The sequence below is a fragment of the Scyliorhinus canicula genome, chromosome 2, assembly GCF_902713615.1.
Source record: "Scyliorhinus canicula chromosome 2, sScyCan1.1, whole genome shotgun sequence".
Taxonomy (NCBI): Eukaryota; Metazoa; Chordata; class Chondrichthyes; order Carcharhiniformes; family Scyliorhinidae; genus Scyliorhinus; species Scyliorhinus canicula.
Window position 1 is genome coordinate 185,245,004 of NC_052147.1, and position 22,799 is coordinate 185,267,802.

The window sequence follows — 22,799 nt, forward strand, 5'->3', positions numbered from 1 at the left end:
AGGACTGGTGGAGCAGTGGGCGGACTGACCATCCCGGCGTCACTACTGCTAGTGGCCTTTCCGACCGCCACCCAACAACTCCTGGGGTCTTACTCTTAAGCATTGGGGGAGGGGGTAACACCTGATCGTCAGGGTACTAGGCCCCGGCCTGACCCCTGGCAACTGCTGTCTTCGGCAGAGAACCAGAGCTACTCAGGCGAGGGGCTGCCATGCACCGGGGATGGTCGCGTCGCAAGCTGAGGATTTCCATCCTTTGCAATTCCTATATGCCCTGCTCTTCCTCATGACAGGGTGATTTCCATGGCCCGTTTGAGGTCCAGCTGTAGCTGAGGGTGCAACGTTCGCTGAGTGGCCGTGTTATTCACGGCGCAGACCAATCTATCCTGCAACATTTTGGAGAAGCCGATGCCATATTCGCAGAACTCTGCAAGCTTCCTGAGGCACGCCAAAAATTCTGTTACAGACTCCCCAGGAATGCTTTTGGTTGTATTGAAACAGTAGCGCTGCACGATGATCGATGGCTTGGAGTTGTAGTTCTCTGCCACTAGCGCTACCAGACCTGAGAAGGATTTTGAATCTGGGCAGCGGATTATGTCAGGCTCTTGATCACACTAAAAGTGTGTGCCCCAGAAGCCGTCAAGAGGATCACAGTCTGGCACTCATCCCCAACAATGCTGTTGGCCTGATAGAAATAGCGCATCTGCTCGGTATATTGGGATTGATCATTTATACCTGCATCAAATGTGTCAAGCTTCCCGAAGTGCGTCATTGTAACAGCGACCGAACCGTTCTCCAGAGGCCCGTGGAGAGGGCACAGTGAAAACTGTGCCATCGGCAGTTCCAGTGATGCTTGTCACAAGTATTGGGTTCACAAAAGCAGCCATACGGGAAGCGTTGGGAACAAAAGGTTTATTTACAGAGATACAAAAAGACTATGTACACAGGTCTCAGGTGGGACTACCATGCTGGCTCACACTTGGGCTGAGTTTAAATACTCTGATTTCCTCGCCTGCTGGTTGGGGGTTCGTTACTCAGCGAGGAAGCTCATACTTCATGAGACTCACGGGGAGCCTGATCAGTCTGGCCCCGTGGGTCCGTGTGGGTTACAGTACTCACTTTAGCTTTGCTCAGTCAGCTGCCTCTTTCACTTTGTCTGCTTCTTCCTTGAACACTCCTAGATAATACTTTGGTCTCTGTTCTCTTAACTTCAGTCTTCTTAAGACATTCTTTCTGTCCCAATCCCTAGTTATTTGGACTGTCTCTGGTTCTTTGGAATGTCCGCCTCTTTGCAGTTCCCTTCTCCTGGAAGAGTTGAGAGATGTTCACTCCTTGGTGCCCTTCAACTGCCAACAAATTCAGCTGAAAACTAAAACTCAAAAGCCTTCGTACCTTACAAGGCCCTAAGTTATGAAACAACTACTGCTGCTTTTGCCAACCTCTATTAATCTTCACGCTCTAACTCTCTCTAAACATACCAGAAGCACAGTTGGAACTGAACCAACCTCCAAGCATACGAACATCTTTGTCCAGCACAAATCCAACTATCGGTTTCACCCTTCCTTTCAAAGAAACATTAAATTAACACTTAAAATTATACATCAGTTTCACCCTTCCTTTCACAGAAACATTAAATTAACACCTTAAAACTATATCTTGGAGCGGGGTGTTTCCTGCACCTTCCGCAGTGTGTTTCTCAGTGTTGGGAAGCGGCCCGATATTGGCCGGTGGCAGGAACTTCTGATCCCGCCACTATCAATGGGATTTCCCATTGAATCCACCCCCCTCCCTCCCCAACCACTGCCAGGAAAGCCACAGTGGAGGTTTGCCGCCAGCATGACCAGAAGGAACGGCAGGAAAATCCGTACCCTTATTTCTAATGTTTACCAACACAATACAAATCCCTTAAAACTACCTTTGTTTTCCATACTTTGTTTTATTATTGTCATTATGTGACTATTTTTGTTATTATTATTGTCTTATGTAATCTGAACCTCATAATTGTGAATGAACCCAAACACATGTTTATGCACAATCTGATACTGCAATAAAATGTCTTCAATAACTAGAAACACATTGATATGGAAATATAAAAAGTTACTGATGGTGCTTAAAAGAGTTTCAATTACTACACCACTGCGTCGTTTATTATTTCATGAAAATCACAATCTCAAGCCTAAAAGAAAAACACTAAATTACTTAAAAGTAGCAGGAAATTGTACACTATCCAAAATTGTGCACGTACTGATAGATAGATGTGTGCCTACGTGCTTGTACACATTGCTGTAAACACTTACATAAGCTGTTAGTGTTGGTTGGATATTAATTGTAGCGAAAAATATTAAAATTGCAAAACTGCAACACTTTAAAGATCAAGTTGACATCGTACAATCCCCAGACACTAATCCGAGGATATGCCTCAAGTCAGTTCCCATGAACATCTTAGAGTAATTTTCTATTTTCCAAGCTGTTGAAATGTTGAGCCACATTGTGTGGGAGTATGAGTGTTGTAAATAAATCACTACTTGTCATATTGCAGCTGTTTGACTTGGTTTTGAACAGAATTAAAGCCAATATTGTAACCAATTACACCACCATAAGAACTGCAATGAGCTACAGACAAAATATTTAAAAATGCTAACCAGCATTTAACTGAAAAATAAAACTGTCATTTGCTTTTAAAAATAACTTTGCTAAACAGTCTATTGTAAAGATAGTGATTTAATTGGTCCATTAAAATGATTTTCTTGTATTTTGAATCAACTAGCTGTTCAAAGCTGGATATTGCAATCCGTGATGCACAGCACCTCTTGCCATCATGCACAATTGGGTGTTTTAGCTTCTGTGCAGTGAAGGTGTGTAAAAGGAGTGAAAAGGAGTCCTGTTTCCTGACTTTGGAATTATTCAACTGTGTGTTTGCAAGCCCACATGTTTACATTTCATTATTGGTTAGCATTCCTCTCATCAAAAGATGAACCGCACTACATGCACAGACTCAAATCAAAAGTGTTAAGCTATTAGGAAACTGTATAAAATAAGTCAATAAACTAGCATTTCTTTTGTCTTACAATTAACTTCATGAGGCATGCATAACAATTCTATAGCATTGCTTATTTTAACTAGTAGAAAACATGCGTGTTAAAATTACACGAGGTCGTGGAATACTAAATCCATTCATTGCTTGTTGATGGATGTTTTTGGGCGAAGGTGATGTTAGTAGGCTCTCTGTTAAGCTGGAGCAAGAAGGACTTGTTGGGGTAAGTGTAAAAGAGGCTATTTCAGGAAATGTCATGTTTTCCATATTATGGGACCAGAAGAAAGTTGATGATCTCTGACATAACTGCAGTTGGCTGCTGGAACTGATGTGCAATAGCTGTGAAGAAAGTGACAGAAAGAGAAGGAACTGTTGATTGTGCGACATTAACATTTACTCATTCACTTGGTACAGTTTTCAAGCTCTGTTCATTACAGTTTTATGCTCTATTTAAACATGCATTAGATAGTTGGTGAAAAAACTTGATCAACTTTAATTGGTTCAATAAAATAAGAAACAGGTCTTGCAGAAAAATGTTAATAATTCTTTCTCCAATGGTAGTTTAGGTGTACACTGATCCACTCACTCCAGATCCACCCTGTAGAAAGGTTGAGAGAAACTTTGTTATCCTATCGAGGAAATAGGTTAGTAAGGTTAATTATTATATCTGATTCTAAGTCCTGTTCCCAAAAGAAATTGCTGGACCTCAAAAGGTAAATAATTTGATCCCTCTTAGTATCATTTTAAACAGGGACTATAGCACATTTATCTTCTGCTATTAGAATAACAGGCGCACAGGTGGAGTGGTATTGTCACTGAGCTAGTAATCCAGAGGGCCAGGCTCAAACTCTAGGGACATGGGTTTACATCCCATCATGGCAGCTGATAGAATCAATGAATAAAAACTTAGAATATAATATAATCATTGATTTTTGTAAATAAACAATCCTTACTCGGTCAGGCTTACATGTGACTCTGGACCCACTGAGAGCAACTGCCCTCTGAAATGGCTTAGCAAGCCACTCAGTTCAAGGGCAATTAAGAAAACAGTGAAGCCTACTTCCCATATTATCCAAAGTGTAAAGAATGTATCATTAATGGTTGTGCTAGCAAGCAGCAAGAGGAAAACCTGTTCCTCCCAACAGCTGAAGTATATAATGCAACATTAGAAGTTGAAGGTCCACAATGCATTAATACAATGCATATGCTATCAGCATCATGCCCATATGGGGGAAAATGTGTTGTTCACTTTGGCAGGAAGAATAACTTAAACAGAGAATGACTGCAGAATTCTGAGGTGCAGAAGAAATTTGATGTGCTGGTGCATGAGTCACAAAATGTTAGTGCAGGTATAGCAAGTTATTAAGAAGACTAAAGGAATGCTATCCCTCCTTAAAGAAGAATTGAACATAAAGTGACAATGTTATGCTTCAGTTATACATGTCATTGGCGAGACCACGGGCTGGAATTCTCCGGCTGTTTGTTGGCGGCAGGATTGTCTGTTGCTGCATGCAGTACGACTCCTGCCCACGTGTTTCCCTGTAGCATGAGGTGGTTTCAATGGGAATTTCCATTGACAGCGGTGGGAATAGAGAATCCCGCTGCCAGGGAACGGCGCGCCGCCTCCCGCTGCCCAGAAACAAGGCTGGGGGACCAGAGAATCCAGCTCCACATCTTGAATATTGTGTACAGCTTCAGTCTCCTTATTTAAGGAAGGATGTAAATACATTGGAGGCCGATCAGAGGAGGTTCACTCGATTGATAGCTGGAATGAGCGGGTTGCCGTATCAGGAAAGCTTGGACAGACTGTGTGTGTTTCCACTGGAGTTTAGACAGAGGTAGATAGATTCTTGTCAGACAAGGGACTCAACGGTTACTGGGTGTAAGGCGGAATATGAAACTTGAAACACAACAGATTAACCACAGATTATAGTATGGCGGAGAAGGCTCAAGGGCCGAATGGCCTACCTTTACTTTTGTTTCATATGTTTGTATGTCAATGATATTGATAAATTCCACAGCATTGCTTGCAAGTGATTCTTCCCGTTAAACTTTAACCAACGTAAAACTTCAGTCATGGTCCAGTATGGTGAGTTGTTGAAGTGATCACCCAATAAACCAAATATAACTGGATCAGCTAAGCCATTTGGGCGCCAAACAGGAAGCTTTGATACATATTTCCTACTGTGATAACCAGTCGGTGCAGAAGTAATATTAATAAAAACTAACAGCACTCAGGGACTGATTAACCTTTTCCAACTCGACTGAGGACTTCAGGCTAATCATTATTTGGTGGAAACCTCTTGGACCTGAACATGTGTGCATATATAACTTGCAGTCATTTAGTGTTGATGTGACTTCTTAAAGGGTCATGTGATGGGAGCACAGGAGTTCTCCCTGGTGTGGGCAAAGTACAAGGATGTAGAGCTGCTCAGTCTAGTGAATAAACTATTGTTGCTCTAATTCCTTGGTTGCTAATTATTGGAAGCTAGTTCTTCAACAAATAGGTTTAATCTTCCCTGGTGCAGCGCACTCGTTTGTCCTCTGATTTGTCACCTATAAATCAAAGCAGGGGAAAATCAGCTCTCAAACATCCGCACTGGACCCTCTCGTTTCTCTCCCTTTCAAAATACATTGCATAAATTCAATAGAAAGCGATCAAAAACTACAATACACCAGCCAACTGACTTCAACCAGACTTGCCTGCACTGAAGCTACTAAGAGTAGACATGCAGTTTCTTAGGCTCCAGTTGCTTAATGCTGTCTTGAGCAACAACACCCCTTGGGATATCAAACTTTGCACATAATTATTGAAAACGTCAGGGTGAACACTTGGACATGCAGCTTGCCTTCCAAGGTTGCTAAATTCACTCTAATTTGTAATTTACTTACCATAATTGAACTTGGGAATATTAATGTTGCTAAACAATTCAAGTCCTATTATTTTTCCAACTTTCAGCCCACTCTAATTCCCCAACTTTAAATTCAGTACAGCTGTTTTTTCCACTCTTTTCACTTTTAACCATGTCAAGACTGCAGGAAATAAAAAGTTTTAAGTAGAAAAAAAACAACTTGTTCTTGAATAATTGCAAAAAGTGTTATGTTAAGGAGAAATATATAGAAATGGGAATTATTGCAGTGTCCTATTAAAACCATATTTAAATTGTTCGAAGTGCTCATTAATATGCGTTGAAGACCATAATATGAATAGGGCAAATCAACACTGCATATGGATCAAAATTTGTTTATTCATGAGAGCTTTTAAGTTCTTGGGAAAGCAAACTCATGTTCATAAATAAATGGACAGAGCCGATAATTTAACACTGTAAATTAACATTAGAAATGGAAGATGCCCAAAGCTACTAGACTCCACAACGACTCTCCTTCGGACTGATCTGTTCCCTGTAAGAACACAATTCATGATGCTCTTGCTCATGTATTTGCTTTGTTTGGCCCTTGTTCTGCACTGTAACCAATCACTATTGTCGATGTACTATTTGTCAATGTACTTTGTCGATTATTCTTTTTGTCTACTATGCGCATACTGTGTACATTCCCTTGGCCGCAGAAAAATACTTTTCACTGTACTTCGGTATGTGTGACAATAAATCAATCAATCAATCTTACAAGCTTTAATATTGAAGTGTCCCGTAAGGATAATATTTTCAACCGGCCAAATTTTGTGTTGATATTGCTGAGGCTAAAGGCATTCACTCTTATTATAGAGTAAATCCAACAGTAACATCTGCTTTTACATGAGCAATCCAGAGGTTGTTGTCAGAGATTCCCAACCTCTTCAGAGATTGTGCAGTAACAATCCTCACCAGATTTGCATTGACATCAATATAATAGATCAACGTTCAGTTATTTATCAACTAGTTAGCCACAAAATATGCCAGGGAAACCTAGAGTTGATAGATTCAGGAGTAGATGAATTTTTAGCGCTGTATTAAGTAATAATTGATGTCAAACAGCCTCACTGGTCATGACAATTCAATTTAATAAGTGTGAACTTTCATTCCGTCACAATTTAATTAATGTTGGAGATTTTTAAGTAATAATTTTTTTAAACTTTAGCTGTATCCTTGATCTCCTGTTTTTAATCCCATGATTTTTTTCCCAAACTTTATTTTACTTTCTGTACATGATTTAAATCTAACTTATTCTTCCTGGTTTAGATTCTGTGTATTTCAATGAGGATTCTTTAATCTGGGCGGGATTCTCTGGACCCCCAGTCATGTGTTCTTGGCAGCGCGCCGTTCGCTGGTGGTGGGATTCTCTCCGCCTGACAATGGGATTTCCCATTGAAGCCATCCCAACCACCAGGAAATCTGCAGGCTGGGATGTACTAACAGCTGGAAAATAGAATCCCAATGGCTGGAGAATTCCGGCCCTGGTTTGTTGAAAAGCCATGCTGTTGTTTGTCTGGCTCACAGATAAACCACGTCCCCTGTTGAGATTGCTACACTGGATCAAATGCTTAATAACAGCAAATCTCCACTGAATAGTCTGTCGATACTATGAGGGTTGCTACCACATAGTGAATGCATTTCTTGGCTGCCGATCATAAAATTGGGCCAGTACTATTTTCTGATTGCCTCTGATTGATTCCTTTACCGATAAAATTAACAATAAACAAAACCTGCTTTGAATGATCACTTTTTCCACGATACATCTGTTTGTACAGTTCTGAAACTAAATTATTAATGTTTTACAATTATTCACCAAATATATTCACAAAAAGAAAACTTGCGGACTGGGCTCTCCAGCAGTTTTAATTCTCTTGCGACTCTCAATAGTGGCAAATGTCAGGGCAGCACGGTGGCCTAGTGGTTAGCACAACCGCCTCATGGCGCTGAGGTCCCAGGTTCGATCCCGGCTCTGGGTCACTGTCCGTGTGGAGTTTGCACGTTCTCCCCGTGTCTGCGTGGGTTTCGCCCCCACAACCCAAAAATGTGCAGAGTAGGTGGATTGGCCACGCTAAATTGCCCCTTAATTGGAAAAAATAATTGGCTAATCTAAATTTATAAAAAAAAAAAAAAAAATAGTGGCAAATGTCTGTTGGGATTGGAAAATATCGGTCCGTGTCTACACAAATTGTGGAGATGACATAACTTTTGGTTATACAATATTAAACCAACATCAAGAATCTGCTTATATTTGAATCGGCCAACCTATTTTGCACATACATACAAAAAATGAGCAGGAGTAGGCCATTTATCCCTCGAGCCTGATTTGGGAAGATCATGGCTGATGTGATAATAACCTCAAATCTGCACCCTGCCTATCCGTGGTAACCTATCACCCCCATTGTTTACCAAGAATCTATCCACCTCTGCCTTAAAAATATTCAAAGGCTCTGTTTCCAGACTCTTTTCAGGAAGAGTCTCAAAAAGGCTCACGACCATCAGAGAGAAAAAATTGCACCTCACCGCTATGTTAAATGGCCCCTTAATTTAAAATAGTGACCCTAGTTCTAGATTCTCCCACAAGATGATACATCCTTTCCACATCCCCCTGTCAAGACTCCTCATGATCTTATATGTTTCAATCACATCACCTCTTACTCTTCTGAATTCCAGCAGATACAGCCTCGCCAGTCTTTCCTCATAAGACAACCAGCCCAGACCAGGATGTTTTTCTTCGATGTCAAATTAAAATTTGTTCCATTCTGTCAGTCATGCTTTATAGTTCGACAACCCAATTATTAGTGCCATCTCTTTAGGGTTCATCTGAACCTACTATTTTAAAAGCAGTGAACTTGAATGTGTATTCGGTACCCGATCACATTGTGCCAGGGACAAATAACCAAAAGTGAGGCTGTGATCAGCAAGAATAATCCAGCTTTCTGATTTACATCATGAGCATTGAATCAGGTTAGTTTCAGTGACTGCATATAGTTGCATTCAAATTACATTCACACAAGCGTCCCTGTGCATTTTATCTTTTTGGTTTTCTTTTTATCTTTCATGGGGTGCAAGCATGAATGGCAAGGCCAGCGTTTTGTGCCATTCTGAATTGCTGTTGTGATGGTAGTGGCAAGTCGCCTTCTTGAATCCACATTACTGCTAGGGAGTTATTTTAAAGGTCTGTTTAAAGATTAAATACTAACGACAAAGACATGAGGGAAACTAGTGGACCTGAAGTAGTTACTCCACCCAACAATACAAGGTTGTCAGATCAAGATCCTGGAACTCGTTCCTTCACAATCCTGTGGGTGCATTTTCATCAGATGTGCTGCACAGTTCAAGAAGTGAGTTCACTACTACCGTCTTAAGGGAAATTAGACATGGGCATTAAATGATGGCTTTGACAGCAATGCCCAAATCCCATGAATTAACTTAAAAAATTATAAACAACAGGGATGGCATGATCGCTAAAGATACCTGGATTAGTGATTGTGGGATACATTCACTGCAGATCTATAGTCAACAAGTGGCAACTCTATTAATATCAGCTGCTAGAAACTAAAATATAAAAAACATTTTCCCCTTTCAGTATGGCATTTATAAATACGATAAATGTAATATTTATACTGTGTTGAGTTTTTAATATTGAATCACAGAATCCCTACAGTACAGAAGGAGGCCATTCGGCCCATCAAGCCCGCACCAGTCCTCTGAAACAGCACCCTACCAAGGCCCATCCCAATCCCCGTAACTCTTCCCAACCTTTGGACACTAAGGGCCAACTTTAGGATGGCCCATCCACTTTTGAACTGTGGGAGGAAACAGGAGCACCTAGAGGAAACCCACGCAGACACGGGGAGAATGTGCAAACTCCACACAGACAGTCACCCAAGGCCGGAATTGAACCTGGGTCCCAGGCGCTGTGAGGCAGCAGTGCCGCCGTGCTCCCCCAAAGGATATTGTGAGGAGAATTAGTGGAATTATTTTACTAGATCATTACTTTTTGAACGTATTGGGCGGAATTCTCTGCAAGGCCCGACGCCGTCGTGAAACTGGGAGAGGTTCATGACGGCGTCGGAGGCCGCTCCTCGCCCTCTATTCTCCCCCCCCCCGCTGGGGGGATAGGAGGGCTGTACCGTAAATCTCGGCCGCAGGGCCTTGTCGCTGGTGTCAAGGCCCGGCGCGCCGAGAATGACGCGGCCGGCGTGCCTAATGACGTCAGCCGCGCATGCGCAGGTTGCAGTCTTCCCCTCTGCTGCCCCGCAAGACGTGGCGGCTTGATCTTGCGGGGCGGCGGAGGGGAAAGAGTGCGTCCCTCTGAGTCGCCAGCCCGATGATCGATGGGCACCGATCGCGGGCCAGTCCCCTCCCGAGCACGGTCGTGGTGCTCACTCCCCTCTCCGCCCCCCACAAGCCACAAACCAGCTTTTGGCGCCATGTTCACACCGGCAGCGACCAGGTGTGGTTGCCGCCGGCGTGAACCGGTCGGGAACGGCAGGCCGCTCGGCCCATTCGGGCCGGAGAATCGCGGGTCGCCGTGAAAAACGGGAGTGGTGGTTGTATCGCCGGGGGTGCCAGAGCGGCCCTCCCGCGATTCTCCCATCCGGCGTGGGAGCGGAGAATTGTGCCCCTTCCTTCCTTTGGAGTGTAAAAAATGAGTTAATGACCTGGTTTTGCTGTTTCCTTTCATGCTCAATCTGGACAAATGCAATCAGTGCCATTCTCTTCTCTCTGCTGAGGTTCAATATTCTGCATAAAAGACTTCAATTGAGGTTTCTTTGAATAGTTTAAAATACAATTTTTATGTTTGGTTCCTTAGGGCTTTTCAATTCAAGATATCTTCAACCAACTATTTACCAGTTATCAGAGGTGCAATTCAGCAGCATCGCCGTGCCCAACCTGGTGTCGGGACAAGGCCGCTGAATCTCACGAGAAGCCTCTCGTGCGATTCATGATGCTTGAAATGTCTTGTGAGATTTTATTTTTTTTAATTTAGTGTACCCAATTAATTTTTCCAATTAAGGGGCAATTTAGCGTGGCCAATCCACCTAGCCTGCACATTTTTTTGGGTTGTGGGGGCAAAACCCACGCAAACACGGGGAGAGTGTGCAAACTCCTCATGGACAGTGACCCAGAGCCAGGATCGAACCTGGGACCTCGGCGCCGTGAGGCTGCAGTGCTAACCCACTGCGCCACTGTGCTGCCCGTCTTGTGAGATTTAATGGAATCTCCAGAGATATTGCGATCTGGATCTCGGTCTTGCTGGGCACCTGGGGGAGGGGGGGTCACCCAGACCATTGGAGACCCCCAGGTGGTCGAAGACATGGCAGGATGGCACCCGGCACTCGGGCAGCTTGGCACTGCGGCATCCACCCTGGCAGGAAATCATTTTTAGAATCTCCCCGAGGCCCAAAGAAACAGCAAAGTGTTGTTGAATAACGAGTCTTTAACTCAAGTTCGCTGAATTGCGCCCCAGATTTCTGTGAATATTGCTGTTGAGCAAGTTGTTGGACTGTTTCTACATATCACAGAATCTTGACAATTTAGAAGGCTATTTGGCCCATTGAGTCTGCACTGGTTCACTGATTGAACATTCTCCTTAATCCTACTCTCCAGCCTTATACTCTTAAGCTTGTACATTCTTTCTTTTCAGATAGCAATCCAATTACCTTTTGAATACCTCGACTGCAGCAGCCTCCACCACCCATTTGGGAAGTTTGTTCCAGACTCCAACCGCCTTCTGGTTGAAAATCTTTTTCCCCACATCACTTCTATTCATTTATGTCACTACGCTGAATCGGTTCCCTCTAATTCTTGAATAAACTTGCGTTTACTCTGTCCATACCCCTCAGGAACTATCAAGTATTCCCCAGCCTTTTTTTCTCCAATCTATCCTCATAGTTGCGTTTGTTTATCCCAGGAATCATTCTTGTGAATCTCCTTTGCACTTTCTCCAATGTCTTCACATCGTTCCTCAAGTATAGCGGCCAGAACTGGATGCAGTACTCTAGATGAGGCCGAACTATCGTATTATACAAGATCAACATGACTGCCTTACCCTTGTACGTAATGCCCCTATTAATAAAGCCTATGATACCAGATACTTTATTAACTGTTCTCTCTACATGCCCTCCCATCTTCAATGACTTATGTACATATAGACTGAGGTCTCTGTTCTAGCACCTCCTTCAGAGTTTCTCTGTTTATTTTCAACAGTTTGTCCGTATTATTCCTGTCAAAATGAATTACCTCACACTTTCCTGCATTGAACATCATTAGCCACTTGTCTGTCCAATCTAGCAATTGCTGAGAACTTTTGTATCCCAACTCAGTTTCTCACCGATAGCATGTTTGAGATAACAACATTGCATGTGGTAAACAACAGTATAAATCAAAATCAATGCTTTGATTTTTACTAAGAGAACTGACCCTTAATCGATTCACCTCTGTCAGTTAATAACTTGAATTCAAGCATGATGTTTATTCTGTTAAAGTGGCGTTTGTTCATCCATATCTGTGTCTGGGTTCAATCGCATTACTTATTTTTGTTACTTGCAGTACTTTGCATTTCCTCAGTTTTCATCACTAAAGAATTTTGATCCTCCTAAAAGGTTGTATTGGAAAACTATCTGCTGCCTAATCTCATAACTGGGAAACTTCTTTATAAATTTATGGTGTAAAACAGAATTACCATGGCAGGAAAACAGATAATTGGCCATTCATTTCAGTTTACGTTTGGTAATATGGAAAATGATGCGGTTTAATATCAATGAATGTGCACCTTAAAATCATTTGTGGCCCAACCACCTTCAGCTGCTTCATCAATGACCATCACTCCATAAATAAAGTCAGAAATGATGGGCTGAAACTTCCGAGGGGTGGCAACCACTGTCGGATTGTTACTCTGCTCCTACGTTTTTGCACCATGCTGGAGCTCTGAGCTTCTGGATGTGACTTCCAATTCTGGCTTCACCAGAAATGCCTGAAATGAAACTGTTTCTGCGTAGCACTGGATCATTGGAGGATGACAAGACCAGTCCCCTTTCTACAGCATTAGCTGCTGTATTCTGGTAACCATGCTTAAATGTCAGAAAGCTTCTTTCAAAAGCTATGGAAAGTAATTGTGTAAGCGGGTAGGGCAACAAGTGGATGAGATGGGTAGGGTGGCAGGTGCATGACAGGTAGGTGGGTTGGCGTTGTTGTGTCAGGAAGAGTTGTCAGGTCGGGCCGAGTGGGTGGGCTTATGAAGATAGTTGAGCAGTAGGAGGTAATCAAGTCAGGCCATGCAAGTCGGGCAGAATCATAGAGTCATAGAATTTACAGTGCAGAAGGAGGCCATTCGGCCCATTGAGTCTGCACCGAGCCCAAGCCCACACATCTACCCTATCCCCATAACCCAGTAACCCCACCCAACACTAAAGGAAATTTTGGACACTAAGGGAAATTTAGCATGGTCAATCCACCTACCCTGCACATCTTTGGACTGAGAGAGGAAACCAGAGCACCTGATGGAAACCCACGCACACATGGGAAGAACGCACAGTGACCCAAGCCGGGAATCGAACCTGGGATCCTGGAGCTGTGAAGCAATTGTGCTAACCACTATGCGACCGTGCTGCCCACAGAAGGTGGGGGAGGGGCGGCATTGGGAATAATCGGGGAGTCAGGGGTCAGTTGGGTGGTGAGGACTAGGCAGGTCGGGTCAGGGAGCAGACGAGATGCGGAATCAGTCAGAGTGATTAGGGGTCAGTTGTATAGTTGCCCAGGTGTAAGACTAGAGTTTAATCTGTCTAACGTTTCCTGGGTAACTATTCCGGTAAGTCAGCTGGAACAGTCTGAACTCTAAATCAGAGTTGGCGATATTTTTGGAGGGTCCCAGGGAACAGATCAATTGCCCATTGGAAGTTCAAAGTTCATGAACAGTTTACTCAACGTCAGTGCATTGGGACTTCTGCATTGTCCCATATTTTACCGTTGAGGGTATATCCAGTCTCTGATCCAGCATCCAGAAGATCTGGGCCTGTGACATTTTCTGACCTTTGCACAGTCTTCAGCCCATTCACAAACGCTCAAGATACTGAAGGAGCCTTGGCAGCATTCAGCAAGATGTGGATGGCACTCAGCTTTAGGCTGAAAATTGAAGTGGCATTCAAATCTCCAAAGTAGTAATTAATTACTATCTCCAACAAGGGAGATTTTAGCCACCTCCTCATGACATTGAGCAGAATTACCATCCTTGAACACATAATCAACGTCCTGAGGCTCACCAAATTATGCCAAAACCGAGTTGCATTAGTTCCTGATCCTACGGCAAGAGCAGCACCACTTCCTCCCCACTCCTAATGGCATTGGCACATTACAGACATGGCTGGAAGAGGGAGATCTCCAAAGGATGAGAGCTCATGGTACCCCAGTCTTTCAAAAAGATCTGATGGGCCATTAGTAACTGATAAGATTGGGTCAGACCTGGAACTGACAGGACAGTGTGGCTTCCTTTTCAGCTGAACCGACTGACCTTGGCACTCTCATGGGCTCATCGCAATTCGCAGCATCCTGAGATCAGATGCCCACCACTGCTATGAAGATGAACTGATTTTCCACTAACCCTGTGAAATTTGGCCAGTGAATGTCAACAGAGGTGCCTCGATGTTTGAACAATAGGTTGCAGCTGCTATGTAGTTTTATCTTTGTACTACGCATTGTCAATTGGAGGTTATACTGGTGCGAAGACGTGGAAACAAAATCTAAAAAAAGCTCCCTTTGATTGGTGAGTTCCTGGCAAACAGATAGGTAGTAATAAGTAATTGAGGAAGCTAAATAACACACAAAGGAGAAATCATGAAGACTGCATTCATTTATCACTGGTCACCAAGCCTGAGTGTCTAACCTCTGTACTGCGAATGGAGGGGCAGCTGAGACAGCTTCTATCCATAATGTCTAAACAGCCTCCCCCTCCACCCAGGCACCTCAGAGTATCAATGAAATGTAGGAAGGTTCAACTCTATTTTATTAACTAACTATAAACTAATCGACATACGAGAACTGTGGGTTTAAACAATGCTAGTTTAAACTAGAGACCTAAGCCTGACCGAACCAGATGAATCTCTCAGCATGTGGTGTGAGTCTGTGCTAAACTTGATGAGCTCTTGTTCTACTGAGAGGCAGCATCCAGAATGAGCGGGAACCGTGATGCCCTCTGCCTTTATAGTGTGTGTATTCTAACTGTTGATTGGCTGCGGTGTTTGTGCATGTTGATTGGTCCCAGTGGATGTCCATCAGTATGTGTTTGCACCATGATATACTGGTGCATATTATGACACTTCCCCCCCCCCCCCCCCCCCCCCCCGGTTTAAAAAATGTTGATGTGAATATGTGACAATAAATAGTGTGGGGTGCGAAGACATATGTACAAATCTATATACAGGAAACAAAGCTATATACAATGGAAGGTGCCTGGTGCAGATGATTAATATGAAGTAACTTGAACAGAAACAATACGATTTACAAACCACTGGAGAACGATTTTAACAGGGAAGAAAACATCTGGGAGAGTCCACTTATTTGCAAAGTTCATAAATTCAGTCTCTGAGGTGGGTGACGAACTCTGGTTGACCGTAAGGGTGGCACACCACTCACCATCCGGGTCGATGCTGTGAATGCGGATGGGTTTGGTGCCACGCTTGGGAGACATCCTGTTTGTGGTTATGATGCCAACTTGGAATGGGGCCTGCAGGTCATCGCTGGAAAAGTTGGAAGAGAGGTCTGGAGCAGATTCGTTGATAGCAGGCTGAATGGCCCTGACATCTCTGCGGGGCTGGGTGGACCTCCTAAAAGCAGCAGGCAGGGAGGACCTGCAGAGAGCAGCATAGTGGCCAAGTTTGCCACACTGCAGGCAGCGTCGGGTCTTCGTGGGACATTGCCGCTTTAAGTGGACGGAGCCACAGTTGCCGCACGCCATTGTGTCGGCATGCTTGTTGCGTCACCGCGCATGCGCGGGGCGATCCAGTAAGGTGCACGCCTGCGCAGAACGGTCCTCGACGTCACCACGTTCGTTGCGTGCCAGCGCGGAAAAAGCGCGAAATGGCCGCCATCGTCCTGATCCAGGCTCTGGAGAGACTTTATAACTTGGACCCGTTCTGCCTCGTGGGGAGCTTGCCGCACTGTTTCAGCGGCCTGGATGCGGGAGTTCAAGGAGCACACAGGTCTCAATGGCCGTGGACAGGGTGAGCTGCTTCACTTTTAGTAGCTGCTGGTGCAGGGGCTCAGATTGGACACCAAAAACTATCTGGTCACGGATCAAGGAGTCAGAGGTGGACCCGTAGTTGCAGGACTGCGCAAGGACACGGAGGTGGGTGATAAAGGACTGGAAAGGTTCGTCCTTACCCTGAATTCGCTGTTGAAAGACGTATCGCTCGAAGCTCTCGTTTACCTCGACCTCGCAGTGGCTGTCGACCTTTAATAGGGCTGTTTGAACTTCAATTTACCTCCCCATCAGCGAAGGTGAGCGAGTTAAAGATGTGGAGGGTATGGTCCCCAGCTGTGGAGAGGAAGAGACCAATCTTCCGTGCGTCCGAGGGAGCTTCCAGGTCCGTGGCCTCGAGGTACAGCTGGAAGCTCTGTTGAAAAATCTTCCAATTGGAGCCCAGGTTCCCGGCAATGCGGAGTGGCGGCGGCGGGCGAACGGTGTCCATTCTGCAGGATGGCGTGAGACTGGTGGAAGGCTGATCACTGGTAGGTAGGTCTCAGAAGTACTAACATCCCTCAACTACTGGTATCATGAAGTGTTGGATAATGTAGACTTGTGAGGTTAACATATACCACCAACACGGAGGAAGGTTCAACTCTATTTTATTAACTAACTATAAACAAATCGACATACGAGAACTGTGGGTTTAAACAATGCTAGTTTAAACTAGAGACCTAAGCCTGTCCGAACCAGTTGAATCTCTCAGCATGTGGTGTGAGTCTGTGCTAAACCTGATGAGCTCTTGTTCTACTGAGAGGCAGCATCCAGAATGAGCGGGAACCGTGATGCTCTCTGCCTTTATAGTGTGTGTATTCTAACTGGTGATTGGCTGCGGTATTTGTGCATGTTGATTGGTCCCAGTGTATGTCCATCAGTATGTGTCTGCACCTTGACATACTGGTGTATATTATGACACGAACCTCAGTACAGGAGGATATTAGGTGAAGCAACTTGCCAGTGCTTCTTTGAAACCTCCCAACCTGCAAAAAGACAAGGGTAGCAGACAAATGGGAATACCAAGCATCTTCAAGTTCTCCCCCAACTCATAGATAATTCTGACATGGTAATATATTGCCGTTCCTTCATTGCCGCTGGGTCTAAATCCTGCAATTCCCTAGCTAATAGCACTGTGAGTGCTCCTGCAGCATACCAGTTGCAGCAGTTCCAAAAGTTAGCTGTACCACTACATGCTCAAGGGCAATTACGGATTGAGAATAAATTCTACCTATGCCAGTGGTGCCCATGTACCACGAGTAAAATTAAACATTAAAACTAAAGATTATTTAGCCAAGGTGAAATAAAATCGTAATGAGATGTAACATGCAATAATTTATAAAGTGAAGACACATACTTTAGCTGTGCAGCCTGTTATATAAATCACATTTGAAGATCATTCATTATAGAATATTATGTGTGGTATTGTTTTGAATGAATTTTCAGAAGAGATTTCAGTAATAGACTAACTATTTATTTCACTGAACTTTGACAAGGTAATCTATTCACTGTCATGCATAGTGAGTCCTCTCTACAGTTTAGTATTCTTTTCTGATCACAACAGATTAGTTTCAGGAACTGAAATAGTAACTCTGTTTAAACAAATAAAACCAGTAAAACTTCAAGTTCAGTACAGCCAGTGTAGACTCAATGGGCCAAATAACCTCCTATTGCACTGTAAAGATTCAGCAATTCTCAAGAAAACATTATGATCAGAGATAAAGAGAACAGCGAATGTTGGAAAAACTGAGGAGGAAAGGAAGAAGAGATTAAAGGATAAAAGGGACAATGGTACCAGTCAAAAATGGGAGGTAATGGTACAAATTAGGAAACAATCATTGGTCTAAAGGGGTATAGCAACAGCAGAACATTACTACCACCTGCTGTCCAAAGAAATGGGGAGCAGTGGTCGTGATCTCAAATTGCTGAACTCAACGTTGAGCTTGCAAATGTTTTAACGTGCGTAACTGAAAGATGAAATGCAATTTCTTGAGATTCTGTTGAGCTACATTAGAAAGTGTAGGAGTGTAGGAACAGTGTTGGAGGCCAAGAGCAGAGGTTGCACAGACACATGTTCGATTCTGGCCTTGGGTAACTGTGTGGAGTTTACACATTCTCCCACTATCTGCGTGGGTTTCCTCCAGGTGCTCCGATTTCCTCCCATAGTCCAAAGATGTGCAGGTTAGGTGGGGTTACAGGGATAGGTTAGAGAAGTGGACCTAGATAGGGTGCTCTTTCAGAGGGTTGGTGCTCACACGATGGGCCAAATGCCCTCCTTCTGCAAAGTAGGAATTCTTTTTTTTAAAGAAAAGTACGCATTTCTTTTTTTCCCAATTAAGGGGCAATTTTAGTGTGGCCAACCCACTTACCCTGCACATCGTTTGGGTTGTGAGGGTGGCGACAGTGACCCGGGGCTAGGATCGAACCCTGGTCCTCAGTGCCGTGAGGCAAAAGTGCTAACCATTGCGCCACCATGCTGCCCTTAAAAGTAGGAATTCTATGGCTCAGTGAGGTCAAACTGAGAGCGTGGTGTGGAAAGAAGGATTAAAATGGCAAGTGACCAGAAGTTTGGGACCAGAGTTGTGGATTGGACAGAGATGTTCAGCCAAGAGTAGCTACACCTCCTCTAGAGTCCTTTCCTTGTCCAATTACCACCTGAGAACTAGTTCAGTCTTGGGAATTACAGGTGGACTGACAGAAGCATCTGGTAATTATTCCTGTACCAGCCTCCCTGAACAGGCCCCGGAATGTGGCAACTAGCGATTTTCATTTCATTTTTTCATTTATAGATAAACCGTGGACACTAATATTTTTACATCTCATTTTTAAGGATGGCTGCAAGTGTAATTAAAATCAAAAATCTTAATATTTTTAATTTACGCATGTTTGTGCATTCGGAATGGAGTACCTGCATGTTCCTGCTGCAAGCGCTAGTGAACACATGAGCCTCTGTTGGTTCACTAGCACCACTGGGAGGCACTCAGTAGTACTACAACTATGGGTAATTTATAACTTGTAAAATGTAATTTTTCTTGGCTGTTTGAGGGAACACATCATTCTGTACTGAATAATTTATTGAATTTCAATTTTCTGCAGTGCCTTTGGGTTAAACATCAAAGATTGGTAGTTGATCTGTCGCAAAAAAATGGGACCATATTGACATATCCTGCCATAAGGGTTCAAATCTACAGCTTGGCAATGCAAAGATCATCGGTGGAAACACTTATTTCTTCGGTCTAAAGGCCACACATTGATGACTTAATAGGCTGTGTCAGTTAGTGAACACTATTTTTCAAATGTAATAACACAAATTTGCATTTAGATACTGCTTTTAACATCCAAAAGTGCTTCACAGGTGGAATATCTAAGTTAATTAGATGCTGAGCCACATAAGGAGATATTCAGTAGCACAGTGGTTAGCACTGTTGCTTCACAGCTCCAGGGTTCCAGGTTCAATTCCGGCTTGGGTCACTGTTTGTGTGGAGTCTGCATGTTCTCCCTGCGTCTGCGTGGGCTCCCTTCGAGTGCTCTGGTTTCCTCCTACAAGTCCCGAAAGATGTGCTTGTTAGGTGAATTGGACATTCTGAATTCTCCATCTGTGTACCCGAACAGGCGCCGGAATGTGGCAACTAGGGGATTTCACAGTAACTTCATTATAGTGTTAATGTAAGCTTACTTGTGACAATAAAGATTATTTATAAGAGGAAGTGACCAAAAGCTTGGTCGAAAAGATAATTTTAAAGAATCATCTTGAAGAGAGAGAAAGGTCTAGGGTAAGAACCCTCGAGCTTAGGGCTTGGGCAGCTGAAGGATGGCCACCATTGGTGGGACAATATAAATTGGGGATATACAAGAACCGGAATTGGAGGAACACCGACTTCTCAGAGGGCTGTAGAAATAAACGAGGATACAGAGACAAGGGAGGGCAAAACCATGAAGGGATTTGAAAACAAGGATGAGAATTTTAAAATCAAGGTGTTGTCAGGTCAGAGGCCAATGGGATCAAAGAACATATGGGTGACAATTAACCAAATTTGGTGTGAATTAGGATACTGGCAGCAGAGCTTTAGATGAGCTCAAGTTGAGGGAAGATAGAAGATGAAGGCCAACAGGAGAGCCATTAGCAACAGTCATGAAAATTAAAGCTAAGAGCCAAAATGTGGTAAGTTGATAAGCCAATGACATTTTTAAATATTGCATTTTGACAGAATTCACTGTCTTGCTGGACGACTATCTTTCAGCTCTTAACAATAAGATTATTGTAAGCATTTCAAAAATGAAGATGATTATACTATCGTATTAACTTGCAAACATATACAAGTCAATAATAATAGTATTCATGAGTAGTAGCCACTACGTTAAGGATTCAACATGAAGTAGCAAGAAAATAGTTGTAAATTTCCTGGGTAAGTTCTTTGAGCAGGTAAAGGATTCTGTGGAATGAATATTTTATTTACCCCATAATTCAGGTTGTTTAACTACATTTGAAGCTTTTTAGAATACCATTGACTTACCACTATTTTGTCATTTATCTCGGGTGCAATCGGCCTGATGGATGAATCGTGGGAGGGGTCCAAATCGTGCTTCGTGCTGGGCGCGCAAACGCATGTGAGTAACCCGACTTAGAAACTGGGGCACTCTTTCAAAATGGTGCCTCGATTTCGGAGGAGTCGGTCTCGCCGGCGAGTTCAGTTCCCTACGACTGAAAAGATTTCTAAGTATGGGCTCGACCCGGGAGAAACTTCCCAAAGCTCAAAAACATGACAGGTGTACGTGGATATCGGTGTGGACCTCACCCAAAAAGCCGGCAGGAAATACCCTGCCAAACTAGCCCAAAATGACACTTAGAAACCTTTCCGGAGAATCAAGCTGGAAATGTGGTAGCGAGCGAGAACTGCCACAAGCTTCCAGGTGCTCGGCCCGGTGAGGCAGGCAACGCTATTCAACGTTAATTGTTCCACTAAACGAGGCCCCACTGGCTTCTTGCCACAAATGAAGGCTCGCCAGCCGATTCGCCGGGACCACGCTGGCCAGCGCCCTCCCTCGCTAACAAGGTCGAGCAGCACTTAAACAGCAGTTGCACAGCCAGCCCCATTCAGCTCGCAGCCATGGCGCAGAGAAGGCCGGCCCCAAGATTCAGGAATGCAGACCTGGGGAGGCTCCGTGATGCGGTGGAGGCCAGGAGGGATGTCCTGTTCCCCCCCGCTGGTCCCGGAGGGTGTGCCACAGAGCATCCAGTGCCGTCTGGGATGAGGTGGGAGCGGCTGTGAGCTTGGGAGTGTGAACAGGGGGACTGGCCTCCAGACTGGCCTCATAAGAATTATGACGCCTCTGTCACTTTCTTCTGCAATGCGGCACAACCTCCAAATCCTTGGCCCATTACTCCAGGCATCCCCCCTTCCTGTAGCGCTCACCTCTGGCTGTCCCCAGAGCTGTGATGCATTCTCTGGGTGTTCGGATGTTGGCTGCTGCGTGTGTGGTGCTGCCTCCCGCAGTGTTCAAGCACAGTGCCCAGGCATCAAGGTGTGATTGGGATGCTAGGCAATGATTCCCACATGACTCCCTCATGCTCCATCGCCGAAACATGCCCATAATCTGACTTTGTAATTGTCTAAAAAACTCTTCATCCCAGTTGTAGTCTTCTGATTGATTATCATGTCCAGAATGAAAACTGATTGCACAATAGTTCAGGCTTTACCAACACAGCTTGTCAAGATCCAGTGCTATTAAACTGGAGGGCAGCACGGTAGCATAGTGGTTAGCACAGTTGGTTCACAGCTCCAGGGTTCCAGGTTCGATTCCTTGCTAGGTCACTGTGTGTGTGGAGTCTGCATGTTCTCCCCTGTCTGCATGGGTTTCCTCTGGGTGCTCCAGTTTTCTCCCACAGTCCAAAGATGTGCGGGTTAGGTGGATTGGCCATGATAAATTGCCCTTAGTATCCATAAAGGTTAAGTAGGGGTTACGGGAATCGGGGAGATACATGGGCTTGAGTGGGGTGCTCTTTGTAAGGGCCGGTGCAGACTTGATGGGCTGTGTGGCCTCCCTCTGCACTGTAAATTTTATGATCTATGATTCTGGAGTTCTAGTCATTTGTAATGTTAAAATTTCATATCCTGTTCTTCAGTCCTGCAGTATCTACATCATAGCTCCTCTCAGCCTTGTTGGCTTCTAGTTTCTCATGCTGATCTCTGCTCCGATACCCACACTGTGCACTGTGTCATGGCTTGGTAAAGAACATCACTATTTCAACATTAACCTCAGAGTATTGCTGAATAGTTTCCAAAAGCAGTTTTGGAAATATGATTTATTTTGGTAACACTTTATTTTATGCATTAAATAAGTGAAGTTGCTGTATAGTGAAAACAATTATGCTTTTAATTTTAGTCGATGCATCATAATTGTGGATTAATTTTTCATATTCTCTATTAAACTTTGTAAATGCTTCATTACTCCTTTGACAGCACCTTACAAATGCACAACTTCTACCATTTAAAGGACAAAGGCAGCAAATGCATGGGAACACCATCACCTTGACATTCCCCTGCAAGTCAAACACCATCCTGACATTGAAGTATCTATGAAGTTTCTTCATTACTGATGGGTCAAAATCCTGGAACTC

General features: G+C 43.9%; 1 protein-coding gene across 11 annotated transcripts in view; it reads right to left on the reverse strand.

The window, feature by feature from the left end:
• gulp1b (GULP PTB domain containing engulfment adaptor 1b) overlaps nucleotides 1–22,799 on the reverse strand; it is a 530,845-nt gene that overhangs the window by 21,055 nt on the left and 486,991 nt on the right. For 7 of the 11 annotated variants that reach the window (XM_038789197.1, XM_038789196.1, XM_038789195.1 and 4 more), the window contains one exon: nucleotides 3,146–3,370. The exons of the other annotated variants lie outside the window; for them this stretch is intronic. In XM_038789197.1, coding sequence (XP_038645125.1) covers nucleotides 3,146–3,370 — 225 coding nt within the window. The remainder of the gene's footprint in view (nucleotides 1–3,145; nucleotides 3,371–22,799) is intronic. 11 annotated transcript variants of the gene reach the window in all.